This window comes from Globicephala melas, chromosome 10, assembly GCF_963455315.2.
Source record: "Globicephala melas chromosome 10, mGloMel1.2, whole genome shotgun sequence".
Lineage (NCBI taxonomy): Eukaryota > Metazoa > Chordata > Mammalia > Artiodactyla > Delphinidae > Globicephala > Globicephala melas.
The window spans coordinates 99624877-99639732 of NC_083323.1; the positions used below are offsets into that span (position 1 = coordinate 99624877).

The following is a 14856-nucleotide window of genomic DNA, read 5'->3' on the forward strand; positions in this document are numbered from 1 at the left end:
CGGGGAGGAAGCGCGTCCCAGCTGGTTGGCAGAAGATCAAGGTGAAAGGAAGCACCTGCAAGCAGACAGCTCTTCCTGGGAGGCAGTAGAAGATGGGGGGGAGGCAGTTGTAGGGAAAAATAGTGTTTCTGTGATGAGAGATTTGATGAGCAAAAGCCTGTGCCAATGACAGCATTGAAGACCAGCGGGGGAGGAGAGGGCCTGATGACGGGGCTTGGAGAGGAGGGAGCACCCCTCTCCTGAGATGGAAGGGAGAGAGGCAAGGGTGGCAGAGGGGGACATTAATAACAGCTGACACAGGGACTTCACTCCCAATGCAGGGGGCCTGGGTTCGATCCCTGGTCAGGGAACTAGATCCCGAAACTAAGAGTCCACATGCCACAACTAAAAAGGATCCTGCATGCCGCAGCTAAGAACCGGCACAACCAAAATAAATAATTTTTTTTTTTTTTTTTGGTACGCGGGCCTCTCACTGTTGTGGCCTCTCCTGTTGCAGAGCACAGGCTCCGGATGCGCAGGCTCAGCAGCCATGGCTCACGGGCCCAGCCGCTCTGCGGCATGTGGGATCCTCCCGGACCAGGGCACGAACCCGCATCCCCTGCATCGGCAGGCGGACTCTCAACCACTGCGCCACCAGGGAAGCCCATAAATATTTTTAAAAAAGGAAAAAAACCCAGCTGACACTTATTAAGCACTTATTGTGTGCCAAGTTCTATTGTAAGTGCTTTGCGTGTCTTAACTCGTTTCACCCTCAAAACGCTTTAGAGAAGTTCTATTGTTAACCCCATTTATAGATGAGGAAACCAAGGCAAGGCTGTACCGAGGAGTTAGGCAGGATGACGCAAGGAGTCTTACTCCAGGAAGTGAGAAAAGGAGGGCCGGGGTGGGCCACCGCTGGGAGGGCGGCCAGCAGCTCCTCTCAAGACCACTGCAATGATCGGAGAGATAGAGCAGCCTTAGTAATCGCAGGAGGAGGGCTTTTGCTTAGAAGAATACTTTCCCAGTTGTTGCTTTTTTTATAAATTTATTTATTTTTGGCTGCATTGGGTCTTTGTTGCCGCGCGTGGGCTTTCTCTAGTTGCCGTGAGCGGGGGCTACTCTTTGTTGTGGTGCGCGGGCTTCTCATCGCGGTGGCTTCCGTTGTTGCTAAGCCTGGGCTCTAGGCGCATGGGCTTCAGTAGTTGTGGCTCGTGGGCTCAGTAGTTGTGGCTTGCGGGCTTAGTGGCTCCGCGGCATGTGGGATCTTCCCGGACCAGGGCTCAAACCCGTGTCCCCTGCATCGGCAGGCGGATTCTTAACCACTGCACCACCATGGAAGTCCCTCCCAGTTGTTCTTTAAAACAAGGAAACTTATTCCCCCAGCCCCCAAATCAAACCCAATGGGCGTCTCTAACACATAATCTGACCAAATCAGAGCTGCCCTGGTTGAAGTGGAAGGTCCATGCCCTGCCTTCTCCACTTGCCTCCTGACCTCAGGGGGGGTCCTGGGGCAGCCGGGGGTGCCCTGAGTTTCCTCAGGGCACAGGAGAGAAGCACAGCGTTTCCGTAAGACCAGACTTGTTCATATGAACGTTCAAAGAGCCAGCAGCGTGTTTTCAGGGGAAACCTCTCTGAAAAGGAGAGGCAGGCAGTTCTTTTCCCAGTCTCTGTGACCCCTATTCCTTGGCGGCGGAGGTGTGGACTAGATGACCTTTACAGCTCCCCCAGAGGAGACTGAGCAGAGAAGGAAGGAGAAGCAAAGCCTGGTGAGAGGGAGGCCCATGCGAGCTTTCAGCCTTGCTCGGGGCACTGGAGCCCGAGGGCCTACCAGACCAGGGTGACATTTCTGTAGCTTTTTGCCCCTGGCTGCTGGGACATCCGTCATCACCTGCCTTATTAAGACCTTTCCAAAGCTTTCTGAGGAGGACTGTGCAGTTGCCCACGGCACCAAGGAGCAAGGGAAGTCCACCCCTTCCTCTGTGCCCCGGGGGCCTGCAGGAGGAGTGGGGGGCCGGGAGGAGGGAGGGGGGATGGCGCCTGGTAGGTCTCTGATGGCAGCAGAGCTGGGGCTGCGGAGCCCCTCGTTGGCTCACACCGGTATCAGTAATAGTCATTATAAGATTGTGCATCTGTGCAGGGCTTATTAGGTTTCTCCCAAGGCAGTTTCACATTCAAAGTCTTACCAAATCCCCATAACTCAGTGAGATAAATAGGACATGGATAAGCGCCTTGTTTAGGGTGACTTGACCTTCCCCAGGGCCAGCGGCGTGGAGAGGGGGCTGGGTCTCCAACGCCAGCTCCACACTGTTGCTACTGCCTTCCCGGAACCCTCAGCCCCAGGCCCGGGGCCAGCATTTCCCCAGCTCTCCCACCCCACCCCCAACTTTCTCATTGTCCTGCTTTCTGGCCCCCTGGACTCCTTTGGCTCAGGTGCGAGCCATCTGGTCTCTGAAAATCCGAGCTAGCAGTTGAAGGGAAGGAAAGGAAAAAGCTGGTGTCTCTTCCTGCTTGGAGGGGGTTAATAATTAGGTGATCGGGGGCAATATAGGAGGGAAGTTAGAAATTATTCTCAAGACTCTCGATGAAGTATCAAGAAGTGAGAAGGGGGAGAAAATATTTTGGTCTTACAAAAATCAGCCATATTGGGCTTCCCTGGTGGCGCGGTGCTTGAGGGTCCGCCTGCCGATGCAGGGGACACGGGTTCGTGCCCCGGTCCGGGAAGATCCCACATGCCGCGGAGCGGCTGGGCCCGTGAGCCATGGCCGCTGAGCCTGCGCGTCCGGAGCCTGTGCTCCGCAACGGGAGAGGCCACAACAGTGGGAGGCCCGCGTACCGCAAAAAAAAAAAAAAAATCAGCCATATTAAGGTGCAATTACACACTAAAATTCTTCCATTTTAAGCGTGTAGTTTGATGATTTTTGTCAAACGTCTATAGTTGTGTAGCTACTTCTCAAGCTATGGAACATTTCCATCACCCCGATGACCCCTCGCTCCGTTTTCACTTTAATGTCTCCCCTCCCGTATCACTGAAACTGATCTGCCTTCTGTCACTATTGTTGTGCCTTTGCTAGAGTCTCTACAATGGGATCATACATTGTGCGGATTTTCGTATCCTTCACTTAATATAAGGCTTTTTTGAAATTCATCCACGTTGGTACATACATGAGTAAGCCGTTCCTTTTCGTTGCTGAGCAGTATTCCATTGTATGGCTACACTACAACTTGTTTATCCATGGGTGTTTAGGGGTGCTGGGGTTTTTTTTTTTAACATGAATCTTTAATTTTTTTGTAATAAGTGCCTCTACGTGACTAGTGATATCACTAGTATATTTTCTTTGGTGAAGTATCTGTTCAAATCTTTTGTGCATTTTCCTATAAAGCTGTTCATCTTTTAATTATGAGTTGAAAGAATTGTTCATTTTTCTTAACAGTATCTTTCAAAGAGAAAATTTCTTTTTATTTTGATGAAGTCTAATTCATCAACTTTTTTCTTTTATGGTTTGTGTTTTTGTGTCATATCTAGGAAATCTCTGTGTCCTCTAAGTCGCGGATTTTCTCCTATGTTTTCTTTGAGAAGTTTTATACTTTTGTCTGTTACTTCAGGTCTATGATCTATTTTGTATTAATTTTTATATATGGTGCAAGTTATGAATTGAAGTCCATTTTTTGCATGTGGATATTCAATTGTTTCAGCGCCATCTGTTAAAAAAATTAGTATCCCTCATTGAATTATCTTGGTACTTTTACCACAAATCAATTTACCAAGAATCAACTGATATTTGAATCTATTTCTAGCGTCTCTGTTCAGTTCAGTCCATCTGTATGTCTCTCCTTATGCCAACATCAAATTCTCTTAATTTGGGCAAGTCTTGAAAGCACACAGTGTATGTCCTATAACTTGTTCTTGTTTCTCAGAGTTGTTGTGACCATTCAACGTCTCCCACCCCCCATGAATAGGAGTGACTTCTGAGAAAATAAGGTCATCTTTTCCTCCTATTACCATGTTTAGATAGAGAAGGCTTCCTGGAGGAGGTGATAAAGTTAAGAAAAGGGGGAGGTGGGAGGAGCCCAGTCTCCAGGCTCTACCGGCACTGGTGACGGTGGCACCAGGACGGGTCGGGGCGATGAAGGTGCCGGGAATGACTTTATGATTTCTCCCTTTTCCTGAAGCTCAAGACAGCTCCGTCGGAGAGGTTCCCTGGCTGTTTCCTTCCAGAGGCTGGGGGTTAGAGCTGCTGTCTTCAGCCTGGTGAAGGGGAGGGGGGCCTCCTTCAAAGCTGTGCCACAGGGGTCCTGGCTTTTCCTCCTCAGTTCTCCTGCTGGGCGTCCCCTCCCGCATCCTCCGCCACTTCACCCACCGCATCACCGCACGTCTCATCAGTTCCTCTCAACTACTCGGCTGTGTGGATGGCCAAGCAGTGGAATCCTGAGTCTCAAGCTAGAGACGCGGGAAGTTGTAGGTGCACAGCCTCCCGTGGCTCGGAGCCTGGCCTGGCTACAACCTCATTAGCTCCTGGCAGCTCTGGGTGTTTCTTCCCCCTCCAGCCAGCTGGCCTCTGAGGTCTCTGCCCTTCCCCAGGCAGCACCACCACTCTCTTCTCCGCTTCCTGGCTCTTTCAGAGTAAGAAACAGGGTCCTCTTCCAGAGGAACCCCAGCTCCTCCTCTTCCTTCAGGTCCACGCTGACTCCTTGGAAGACCCTTAACCCCCATCTTGCTCGGGTGATGCCCTGAAATGCCCCGATGGCCCGCTCCTCTCATCCCCTGAGAACTCCATGCTCCTTCCCAGCCCAGCGTGGCACCAAGACCAGGGACAAGCCACACACTCAAACCCTCATTCTGGGTCCGGACCGCCCCGCTCTAGGGTCAGCACATCCACCCACAATCCAGCCACCCCATCAACACTCATCGACTTGGGCCACCTGGGGCATTCTGGGTCCGGACTGCCCCGCTCTAGGGTCAGCACGTCCACCCACAAGCCAGCCACCCCATCATCACTCATCGACTTGGGCCACCTGGGGCCGCTAAAGCCAGGGAGGACTGAGTTCTGCCTAAAGTCAGGGGCCCTGGGATCACGAACCCGGGAAATAAGCTTTCAGCCTGGATACCGTACGCCTCCCTCCTTTGGAATTCCAAGAGCCCAGGACCCAGAATGGGTTGTGCTCTTTTTTCAGAGGGGCCCCCTTCCATTGCCAACGTGCTGGGGCCGCTCAGTTCCAGATCTCCGAGGGCCACCGCCTTGGGCTGCGAACTGCACAGACTGCGAGGTGAACGATGCAGCGTGGCAGCTCCGGGAAAGCCCCTCCCGGGCTCCTGCCCTGGGCCGGGTTGGGGGCTGTAGGATTCCAAGGTTCCTGGTGCACCTTGAAGGGTCCCCCTCACCCCAAAGCGCAGCGGTTGCCCTGAGGCCTGTGAGCACGGGCTTTCCTCCTTCCTTTACCTCCCCAGCAGCAAGGGGAGACAGGCCCGCCTCTAGGTCCTCCACCTAAATGCCCAGCATCTTCGGGATGCGCTCCACCTGCGGAGCCTGTTTCCACCACGATGAAATGGGGATGCAGCGATGTTGCAGGTTGCCGTCTGCCCTGTTTGATGAATTAGGTACCAAGGGCAGAGGTCTGAGAAGCGAGTTCTGAGAGCAGCAGGTTCTTGCTACGGGGAGGGGACGTTTTCTGCCTCTCGGTGCTCACAGAATGCAGCACCTGCTGACTTCAGGCATTCAGAGAGCACCCTTCGTGGAAGAAAAATTCTTCCTTTCTTTCTGGCATTTGAGCTGATGAAATTAAAGCCTGGGTCAGAAAAGTGAATGAATAAAACGTTCGCTCGTATGACCCTTACCTTTATGATGTGTTTGTGCATTCACGTTGTATCTGCTCGCCTAAACACCCTGCCAAGTGAAGGATTTACTGTTATCCTACTGGTGAGAAAACTGAGGCTTCGGGAGATACAGGACTTGACGAACCTACACAGGGGTTGTGATCCGCTTGTGGAGGGCTGGTGAACCCAGCACAGATCCCAGCACCTTACTGGGGCTGGGTTGGGGGCAAGGCCTCAGGCCAGCTGTCCTGGGTTCTGTGGACAGGCCCCCCGCCTCACATCTGCACAGGCTGTGATGGGTGGTGCCGCCCCGGGGACCCTGTCTCGTCCCTCCTGTCCCCCACTTCCCTTCTCAGCCTCTGGTGCCTGGTGGTCTGGTGTCTCTGGTATGGGGGCAGTGCTCTCAGGGAAGGCGGGAAGAGAGGGAGGCAGAGAGGAGGGGCTGTGACCTGCAGGCCAGGGATTCAGGGATCAGCTCAAGCACGGTGGCAGGACAGGCCTCGGACTCGGGCAGCGATGGACAAACAAGGCGACGATCCCCCGCCCGTGTTCTCATTACGGCTGGAGAAAGTTCCAGCTTCAGTCAAACAGGAACTTCATCGTTGGTCGATGTGGCTGCTCTCCTGGCGGGTGGACTCCCTGAGGCGTGGGATGCTTGTTTGCACGCTCATGCACTGGGTACCAGCAGTGTGTACCCGGCACTGGGCTAAGCAGCGGGGACCCCTGTCCAGGGCGTGGGGCCTGGACGTGAGTGTCCACTGGCCATAAACCTTACAAAGTAGAATAATGGACACAATCCTTGAAACCTGCCTGCCTGGGCTTTAGGCTCTCCTGCTAACTAGCTGTGTGACCTTGGACAAGTCACTTACATCCTCTGAGCGTTGGTTTTCTCATTTGTATAAAAGAGACTGATAACACAGACCATAACGAGTTGTCATGAGAAACGAGGCATATGTTGAACGCCTGAGAGTTCACCTGTGGTTCACAGACTCCCCCGGCCTCCGCTTCCTCATCTGGAGACTGAGGAGGAAGTTTTGTTGGATGCTGTTTTGCGAGTTTTAACGAAGTGACACATGGAAGGTGCTTAGAACAGTACATGCCACATAGTAAACACTATGAAGTGCTGAAATATGATTATTAGTATTTTGCGGCCCCGATTTTGTCTTCTATCGTCTGTCTGTTTATCCGTCTATCCATCCATCCATCTATCTATATCTATCTAGCCATCCATCCATCCATCCATCTATATTTATCTATCTATCCATCCATCCATCCATCTCTATCTATCCATCCCTAGCCCTTACTTGTACTTTACTAGCTTTCCCACTAACATCCTCTTTTTGTCCCAGGATCCCCCCAAGTGCACCACATGGCGGTTAGTTATCACGTCTCAGTTTTCTCTGGTCTGTGACAGTTTCTGTCTCTTTGTGGATTTCAAGACCGTGACAGTTTTGAGGAGGACTGGTCAGATATTTTGTAGAATGTCCTCGATTTGGGTCTGTCTGACGCTCTCCCACGTTTGGAATGGGTTATAGGTTTGGGGGAAGGATACCACAGAGGTGACGTGCCTTCCCATCACTTCTCCACTTTTTTCTTCCAATTTTGTCTCTAATGAGAATCAATTCTTGGGGTTTCTCTGTGTGGGTTCTCCTCTGAGGTGGAGGGAAGGGAGGTCTGGGGCTGACTTAAGCTAAGACCTGCCCAGATGAGGCACTTGGACGGTGACCTCGGGCAGGGCAGGGGGCCAGGGTGGTTAGAGGTGGGTAGCATGAAATTAATCCCAGAAGGAGGCGCCCAAGGGGGTGTCTATTGGGAAGCCCCTGGCCCAGGCTGAGAAGGCCCATGGGCAGGAGGTGGATAGAGAAGAAACAGGGGAGGGGCTGAAGGCAAACTCCTCCTCCCAGCTGGACTGTCCTTAGGGACCCCATCAGTAGGAACCCCAAAGGAGACTGCGACCCCCAGTACACTGCCAGCCCGAGCCTGAGGTGTGGAAGGACTTGGAGGTTTATGTCTCCCATTGCACATGCCAATGCATCCGCGTCTGGAGACCTGGGAGGACCACGTGGAACCTGCCTCAATGCTGCTCAGGGGAGCGGCTCCCAGCCCTGGGAGGTTGATCAGAACAGAGCCCTTTCGGGTCTGACTTTCTCTGACTTCATGATGGTGACTGCGTGCCAAAGGGGAGAAGGCAGGAGGTCAGCATAACTTTATCCAAAAGTAATTTCAGGGGAGTTCCCTGGCGGTCGGTGGTTAGGACTCGGTGCTCTCACTGCCATGGCCCGGGTTCAATCCCTGAGTGGGGGACTAAGATTCCACGAGTCGCACAGCACAGCCAAAAAAACAAAAACAAAACAACAACAACAAAAATAATTTCAGCGTTAAGTCTCAAGGTGGCTCAAGACAGGTATTAGAATACCAGCCTCGCAGCAACGGAAGGACCTTGGAAATTGTGTAGTCGAATGGCTCTCAATTCTGGCTGCCCTTAGAAAATCACCTGGGAGCTTAGAAAATGTCCTGCTGCCCCTGACCCTGGCCAGCCCAAGTGAATCCGTAATTTAAAAAATCTCCTGGAGAGATTAGTAAGCAGCTGGGGCTGGGAACCGCTCCCGTGGTTCATTAGTAAATAAGCTGAAATGCAGGACAGGTGAACCAGGTATCACAACGCGAGCCACCTGTCGCGGTGGCCCCAGAGCCCGGATCTCCACCTTCCGGTCAGTTTTTTCACCCACGTCGGACAAATCTCTCATCAAGCCGTCAACCCTAAGCCCTCTACGGGTGTTTTGCATATGATCAGCTTACAAATGTTCACTGCATGCAATTCTGTGCATCTTGGATGAACAGATCTAGTTCTGCCTCGCTGGTTGGACCTTAGTGGGGAAAGGGTTATAGAGGGCTAACCATGATCATGACAAAAGATACAGTCAAATAAATGTTATGTCACATGGAGGAGCCTACGGCAGGGATCGGGGCGCAGAAGTAGAAGAGGTCAGGGGCTGCAAACAGGAGGCAGTGTTTGCGTTGACTCCGTGCTGCACGTTCTCCCCTGGGTAGTGTTTGGGACCTTGGTGTTACCCAGGGGCAAGGTGTTGAGGCAGGAGCACCTTGGGTCAGAGGGCGCTGACCTTCTTCCTCTGCTCTGCCCTCAGGAATGAGACCGTGCTGCACCAGTTCTGCTGCCCAGCCGCCGACGCCGAGCAGAAGCCCGCCTGCTCTGACCTGGCCTCCCAAAGGTGGGAATAATCGCTGGACGGTCCTCCCTTCCCCACCCCCACTGTCCTTCCCCCTCCAAGCAGAGCGCACACCAGGGCCCTACTTGGCCTCTTCCTCCCGAGTCTTGTGGGATTTTTGTTTGTTTTTAGCTCCTCCCTCATATTTCCACCTCTCCGTCCTTCCTCTGGACCCCAGATGAGCAGTTCCCAATTTTTAGGTCATGATACCCTGCTGTGCAAATCCCAAACCTACGCTCCTTCCCACTAACCAGCCTGTAAAAAGTTCACCTTTTTAAACGTCAGGGGAAATTAGCTTGATTATATCTATACGTCTCACGTGGCACCCGAAGGTGCCCCACCAATAATAGTACCCATCCTGCCTCTCATATCCAAGATTTGCATTTTTCTCTCTAATCTTTCTCCTTCCACAAAGGAGCCAAGGTAACTTCGATTTGAAGGTTTATCATACTGCGCTGGGTTTGCCGACCACCTGGGAAGGGAGGGGGCCCACTGAGAAGTCAGGTCTGGAGTCCCGTCCCAGGCTCTCTTCCCTGCCCTGCTCTGCATCGTTCGCTGGCCCTCTCTTTTCCCCGCAGGCTCTCTCCATCGCTTTCGTTCTTCCCCTCCCCTCCATCGTCCACCGCCTCTGACCCTCCGCCTCTCCTCCTCCCCTGCGTCAGTGTCCTCTCCCCCCGGCTCGACCTGGAGCTGCCCCCTCTGTACTGGTCACACTTTGTCCTCTTCTCTTTCCCCCAAGTTTTCCATCTCAGTTCAGTGCATTTCTCTTTTCTTTCCTTGTTTTTACTTCCCCGGGGGTCAGGATACTCGGATTCCAGCCTGAAACGCACCCCATCTGCAGTCTCCTCTTGTTGGAATGAACTTGGGCAAGTTCCTGGATTCCCCTGGACCCCACCTTCCCCGTCTGTACGATGAAGGGGCTGGTCTATGTAGGGAACAGCATGACTTCTCATCTCACCGAGGCTTCTGGGCTGCTCAGGGCCTGGACAGGCTTTAGGACCTGTCTCATGGGAGGGCAGCAGAAGGTTCAGAGCCGCGAGCACCCTGGCCCAGACCTGCTGCACTAAGGGCTGCCTCCAGGTTGAAGCCTCAGTGATTCCATGATCCCTTCATTCCTTGGGAAGTAACTGGGCAGTCATCAGAGATGGCAGCCGGTGGGCTTGGGGATGGAAAACCTCCCCCGAAAGGTGTTACTGCTTGTTTTCCCTCAAAGGGAGTCCGAGCGGGTTGGGAGAGGCAGGACCCTGGGGAGGCAATGGTGGGAGTTGAGCCATAATAAGGGGCCCACCCTGGGGATCCAGGACTGCAGGAGGCACGACCACACCGGGGGACAGAGACGAGGGGAGGCCAGAGCTGTGCCGATGCCCAGAGGTCTCGGGGCCGAGCTCTGTGCCCAGGACCTAAGGAGAGTGAGGCCACCTGGATCTCGAGGGGCTCCCCATCCAGGGGGCATGCGATGCCCCCAAGTTGAAAATGGCCCTCCTGGAAACTGGAAGGAAGAAGAGAAACGGGAGGAAGAGACGGTGGGAGAGGAAAGGAAAGGGGGCAGAGAGTGAGTGGCCCAGAGTGATGGACAGCAAGGAGGGAGGGTGATGGACAGCAAAGAGGGTGATGGACAGCAAGGAGGGAGGGTGATGGACAGCAAGGAGGGAGGGTGATGGACAGCAAGGAGGGTGATGGACAGCAAGGAGGGAGGGTGATGGACAGCAAGGAGGGAGGGTGATGGACAGCAAGGAGGGAGGGTGATGGACAGCAAGGAGGGAGGGTGATGGACAGCAAGGAGGGTGATGGACAGCAAAGAGGGTGATGGACAGCAAGGAGGGAGGGTGATGGACAGCAAGGAGGGTGATGGACAGCAAAGAGGGTGATGGACAGCAAGGAGGGAGGGTGATGGACAGCAAGGAGGGTGATGGACAGCAAAGAGGGTGATGGACAGCAAGGAGGGTGATGGACAGCAAGGAGGGTGATGGACAGCAAAGAGGGTGATGGACAGCAAGGAGGGAGGGTGATGGACAGCAAGGAGGGAGATGGACAGCAAGGAGTGGGAGGGCCTAGCTCCATCCCCTGGGCGGTCACTCTCAGACACAGGAGAGGCTTCTTCCTAGACATGTACTCCTTGGCAGGGAGGAGCTGTCTGCTCTGTCTCCTGCCCAGCAGGCCACCTCAGTCCCGTCCACCTCCATTGCTGCCACCCAAGCACCGGCATCAGGTGAGGGTGGATAACAGGGCGCCCCCAAGATGCTCGTGCCCGGCAGGCGCTGGGGACGGAAATCCTCCCTTGGGTCTCCCACGCCCCTTCCTCTCTCTCCCGCTCACCCCTCCGTCTTTTTCTCCAACTGCCTGGCCTCCTACCCCGAAGCCCTGAGTCCTGGTCGGAGGCGGTGGGAGGACCTGGTACGGGAGACAGAGGCGGTATACTGGGGCGGGGCGGGGTGCTGCCCCTTCATGGGGGCCGGGCGCCAGGGGAGCAGGCTTCTTATACATCTATTATCAGTTTCCCATGGTGGGGCAGTGATGCTGGGAGGGAAGGTGGGAGGTGGGAGATTCTCTTGATCCCCGAGGGCCTGTGACACCGCCCACTGCCGCCCTCCGTCTACACGGTCCAGATCCTCGGTCGCTGTCTGCTTCTGTTCCCAGTTATCCCAAGTCGTCCCATCTGTCTGGCCTGTAGTTTCCTGGAGTGTGTTTCTGTCTGTTTGTCTGTCCGTCTGTCTGATGTCAGCATCTCAGCTTCTCTGGGAGGAGCCCCCTGGGTGCCTTCAGACGTCCAGTAGTCTGCGTGTCAGTCAGTCTGTCTGTTCTTGGCTTCCTGGGGGGATTCCACCCCCAGATACGTTTTCTCCCATCAGACTCCCAACATCCCTGTTCCCAGCCTTATCCGTGACCTTCCCAGCCCCTCCCTTCCCTTTGACCAGGCATCCCCGCCCCCAGAGAGCATACCCAATCCCTCCCCCACCCTGCCCCCGAGTCACTCTAAGGAGGTGCCCAGGTCAGAGGCCTTGTGTGCTGTGAGAGCACACGGGTTCCCACCGGCTCAGCAGGGCCCCGGCCGAGACGGCCTCCTCTGGGGTTTCCAGGGATAAGCCAGGTGGTCTCTACAGGGGGCCCAGTAAGGACTCCACGCCATCAGTCAGAGCTCAGGGTCAGGGTCTTTGGTGTGTGAGAGCAGGGCTGGCCACCTCCCTCCTCTGTACCTGGCCAACAGTGACCCAGGTCAGCAGAGCCTGAGGTGCCACGCCCTCCCTGTCCCCACCCAAGCTGTGGGGCTGAGCGAGAGTCCCCTTCCTGAGCCGCTGGCCTCATCCCCGGCGAGTGGCGGCCCATCACCCCTAGCGCCTCTGATCAGACGCACAGAGACCAGCTGCTGCAGCCTGAGGAAAACCCTCGGCCAAGGGAGACCTGGGGGTCCAGGAGAGACCCTTGCCCCTCCCAAAGCCCCAGTCCTCGGGGTGTGTGTGTGGGAGGGGCTAGGACGGCCTTCCCCAGCTACCCAAAGGGCAGCCCTGGGGGATGGGGTCAGGAGAAACTCTGTCTTGGGACACGGAGCCTGGGGGGAGCGAGGGATGGGCACAGTGGGCCAGGGGACGGGGTGCAGTGGCGTGGTTATGGGGTTGGCGAGGTCTCTGAGGCTGGACCACCCGTGCATCGCCCCAGGCACACAATCCATGCTCCCCCCCCACCCCCCCCCACCCCCCCGCTGCCACTAATGACAGGGCTTCATTCCGGGCCACTGAATAGGCCAGTAATCACAGCCCTGCTTTCCATCCATGGGCTCTCCTCCCTCTGGGGCTCTCAGTGACGTCAGGAACAATGACCCTGGAGCTGGCCGCTGCGTCCTGCATCTAGAGAAATAGTGGCCCATTTGTCTCCGTGGGTGGCAGTGAGGCCCGAGAGGAGGAAGGCTCGCTTCTGTTAGAGTAATGACAGGAGGTGGCGGGGGAGGAGGGGTCAGGAGGGGGCCACTGGGCAGGAAACAGAACCACCCCCAGCCCTGGGGAGAGGGAGGGTCTGGGGGGGCACGCTGCGTGTTGGGTCCTTCCGCTAGGATGGAAGAGGCCTAATATTACGGAACATGCCAGGGCCGTGTCACTAAGCACTCAGTACTTTATCTCGCTTCATTCCGTGTGACAGCGCTGTGGCCATTTGCAGATAAGGACTGGACGGTGGAGAGAAGTTTGGGGTCTTGACAGAGGGACCCCTGCCAGCTAGTTTGGGAAGGTCAGCCCAGGCTGAACTCCGACAGGCAGCCGCTTTCCACGGAGCTGCCGCTAGGATTTTCTTTAGGAGCATAGGAGCAATCCTTCCAGCCATTCCATTTGATCCTAAATAACATCTATTTTCTCTGATTATAAGTTATACTGCTAGTTGTTGGAAATGTGGTAAATGCAGAAGTATAAAGAAGAAAATAAAAATGGAAGGCAGTCACAGAATGAACCACCGTGAATATATTAGTGTGCAACCTGCCAGGGTTTATTTTTCTAGGCTGGGTTTTACATTTTCCCCCCAGGAAAGAAAAAACGATTTTATTGCCTGCCCTTCCCACGCAGGGCACTGTAGCCAAGGAGAGCCTGCCGCCCTGACCAGTCCCTCCTGGTGCCCCTGCCCCCATCACCTGCCAACCAGCCAGGCCGGGGGCCCTGCTTGGGACCCCTGAGGAGGGGACACCCAGCCAGGAGCGGTGTTGCAGGGAGAGCCCTGCGTCAGCAACCACCGCATCTTGTCTCCCCACAGCGGCCGGAGGCCTGATCAATGGACCAGCCAGAATTTACTCAGGGATCACAGAGCAATTAAATTCTCAAATCGATACAGTTTAGGCTTCAAACAGCTGGGCTCGGGGGCCACTGAGTCCTTTCCGGCTGCATTAGTCGCATCCAGGCTCCAAGGCTGCTGGGAACCCTGCCCCACCCCCCGAGGAAGTGGGGGGGGGTCATTCTGGGGCTGCAGAGCTGCATGCTCTTCCCCAGAGAAGCACAGAAAGGCCTCAGCTTCCCTCGTGGCCCTGGGTGGAGGCAGCGCAGGGGTGGACGCAGGCCCACCCGGCCTGCCCGGCCACCAATCTCTGGGGTCCTCGCATCTTCACGTGAGGAGGGCCACGGGCAGCAGAAAGGCCAGGGGGGAGCTGTCCCATCTCCGAGGAGACCAGAGATTCGTTTCCAGAGGTCTTTGCAGGGGTTGGGGTCCTGCACCCTGAGCCAGGGCTGTGAAGACCCCCAGAGTGCGCTGCCCTGGAGTGGAGCCCAGGAGGGAGCCCTGGGGGTTGAGGACCTCCGTCCATGGTGGGCGCGGCAAACTGCCTTCAGCGCAGAGCAGCGGGCGTGGGGAGGGGCTGCTCCTCCATCTTTGCGCTTTGTGAGCAGATATGCCCCCTGTCCTCTGAGGGTCCCCGTGTCGTCACAGCAGAGTCCAGCCCGGCTGGCTCCATACCAGAGGGTGACCTCAACGGAGGTGGCAGAGGAATTTGGTCCTGGAGCCAGGGAAGTCTGTCCCCTGTCACTTTACCCCTCTGTGCTCTTTGCCTCACCTGTGTCTTCCCTGCCAGACCCTGGAGACACAGAAGACAAAACAGATGCTGTCTGGGTGGGGACGTCCCCCTAACTCAACGGACAGCAGGAAAGCTCTGTCCTGAGCTGCTGTCTGCCGTTCTGCTCTGTGGGACGTGGGACTCATGTCTGGAACGATCTCCTGTGTGCCTTTCCTCCCAGGCCTGGCCATCCTCCGAGGTGGTCTCTCCCAGGACCTAGGTGGTCACCAGAGGTACTCAGGAAACGCACCTGCCCAGGGGGCGGTGCCTGGGCCGCCATGTGAGCCAGGCCAGGCTGGGCCCGCCTCCAGACAGCC

At 55.5% G+C, this 14856-nt stretch overlaps 1 protein-coding gene across 7 annotated transcripts in view; it reads left to right on the forward strand.

Annotated features, from left to right (window-relative positions):
* The window catches only part of IQSEC3 (IQ motif and Sec7 domain ArfGEF 3), a 99110-nt gene that overhangs the window by 20834 nt on the left and 63420 nt on the right, over positions 1-14856 (forward strand). For 6 of the 7 annotated variants that reach the window (XM_060306485.1, XM_060306486.1, XM_060306487.1 and 3 more), the window contains exon 2: positions 8938-9021. The exons of the other annotated variant lie outside the window; for it this stretch is intronic. In XM_060306485.1, the coding sequence (XP_060162468.1) occupies positions 8938-9021 (84 nt within the window). The remainder of the gene's footprint in view (positions 1-8937; positions 9022-14856) is intronic. 7 annotated transcript variants of the gene reach the window in all.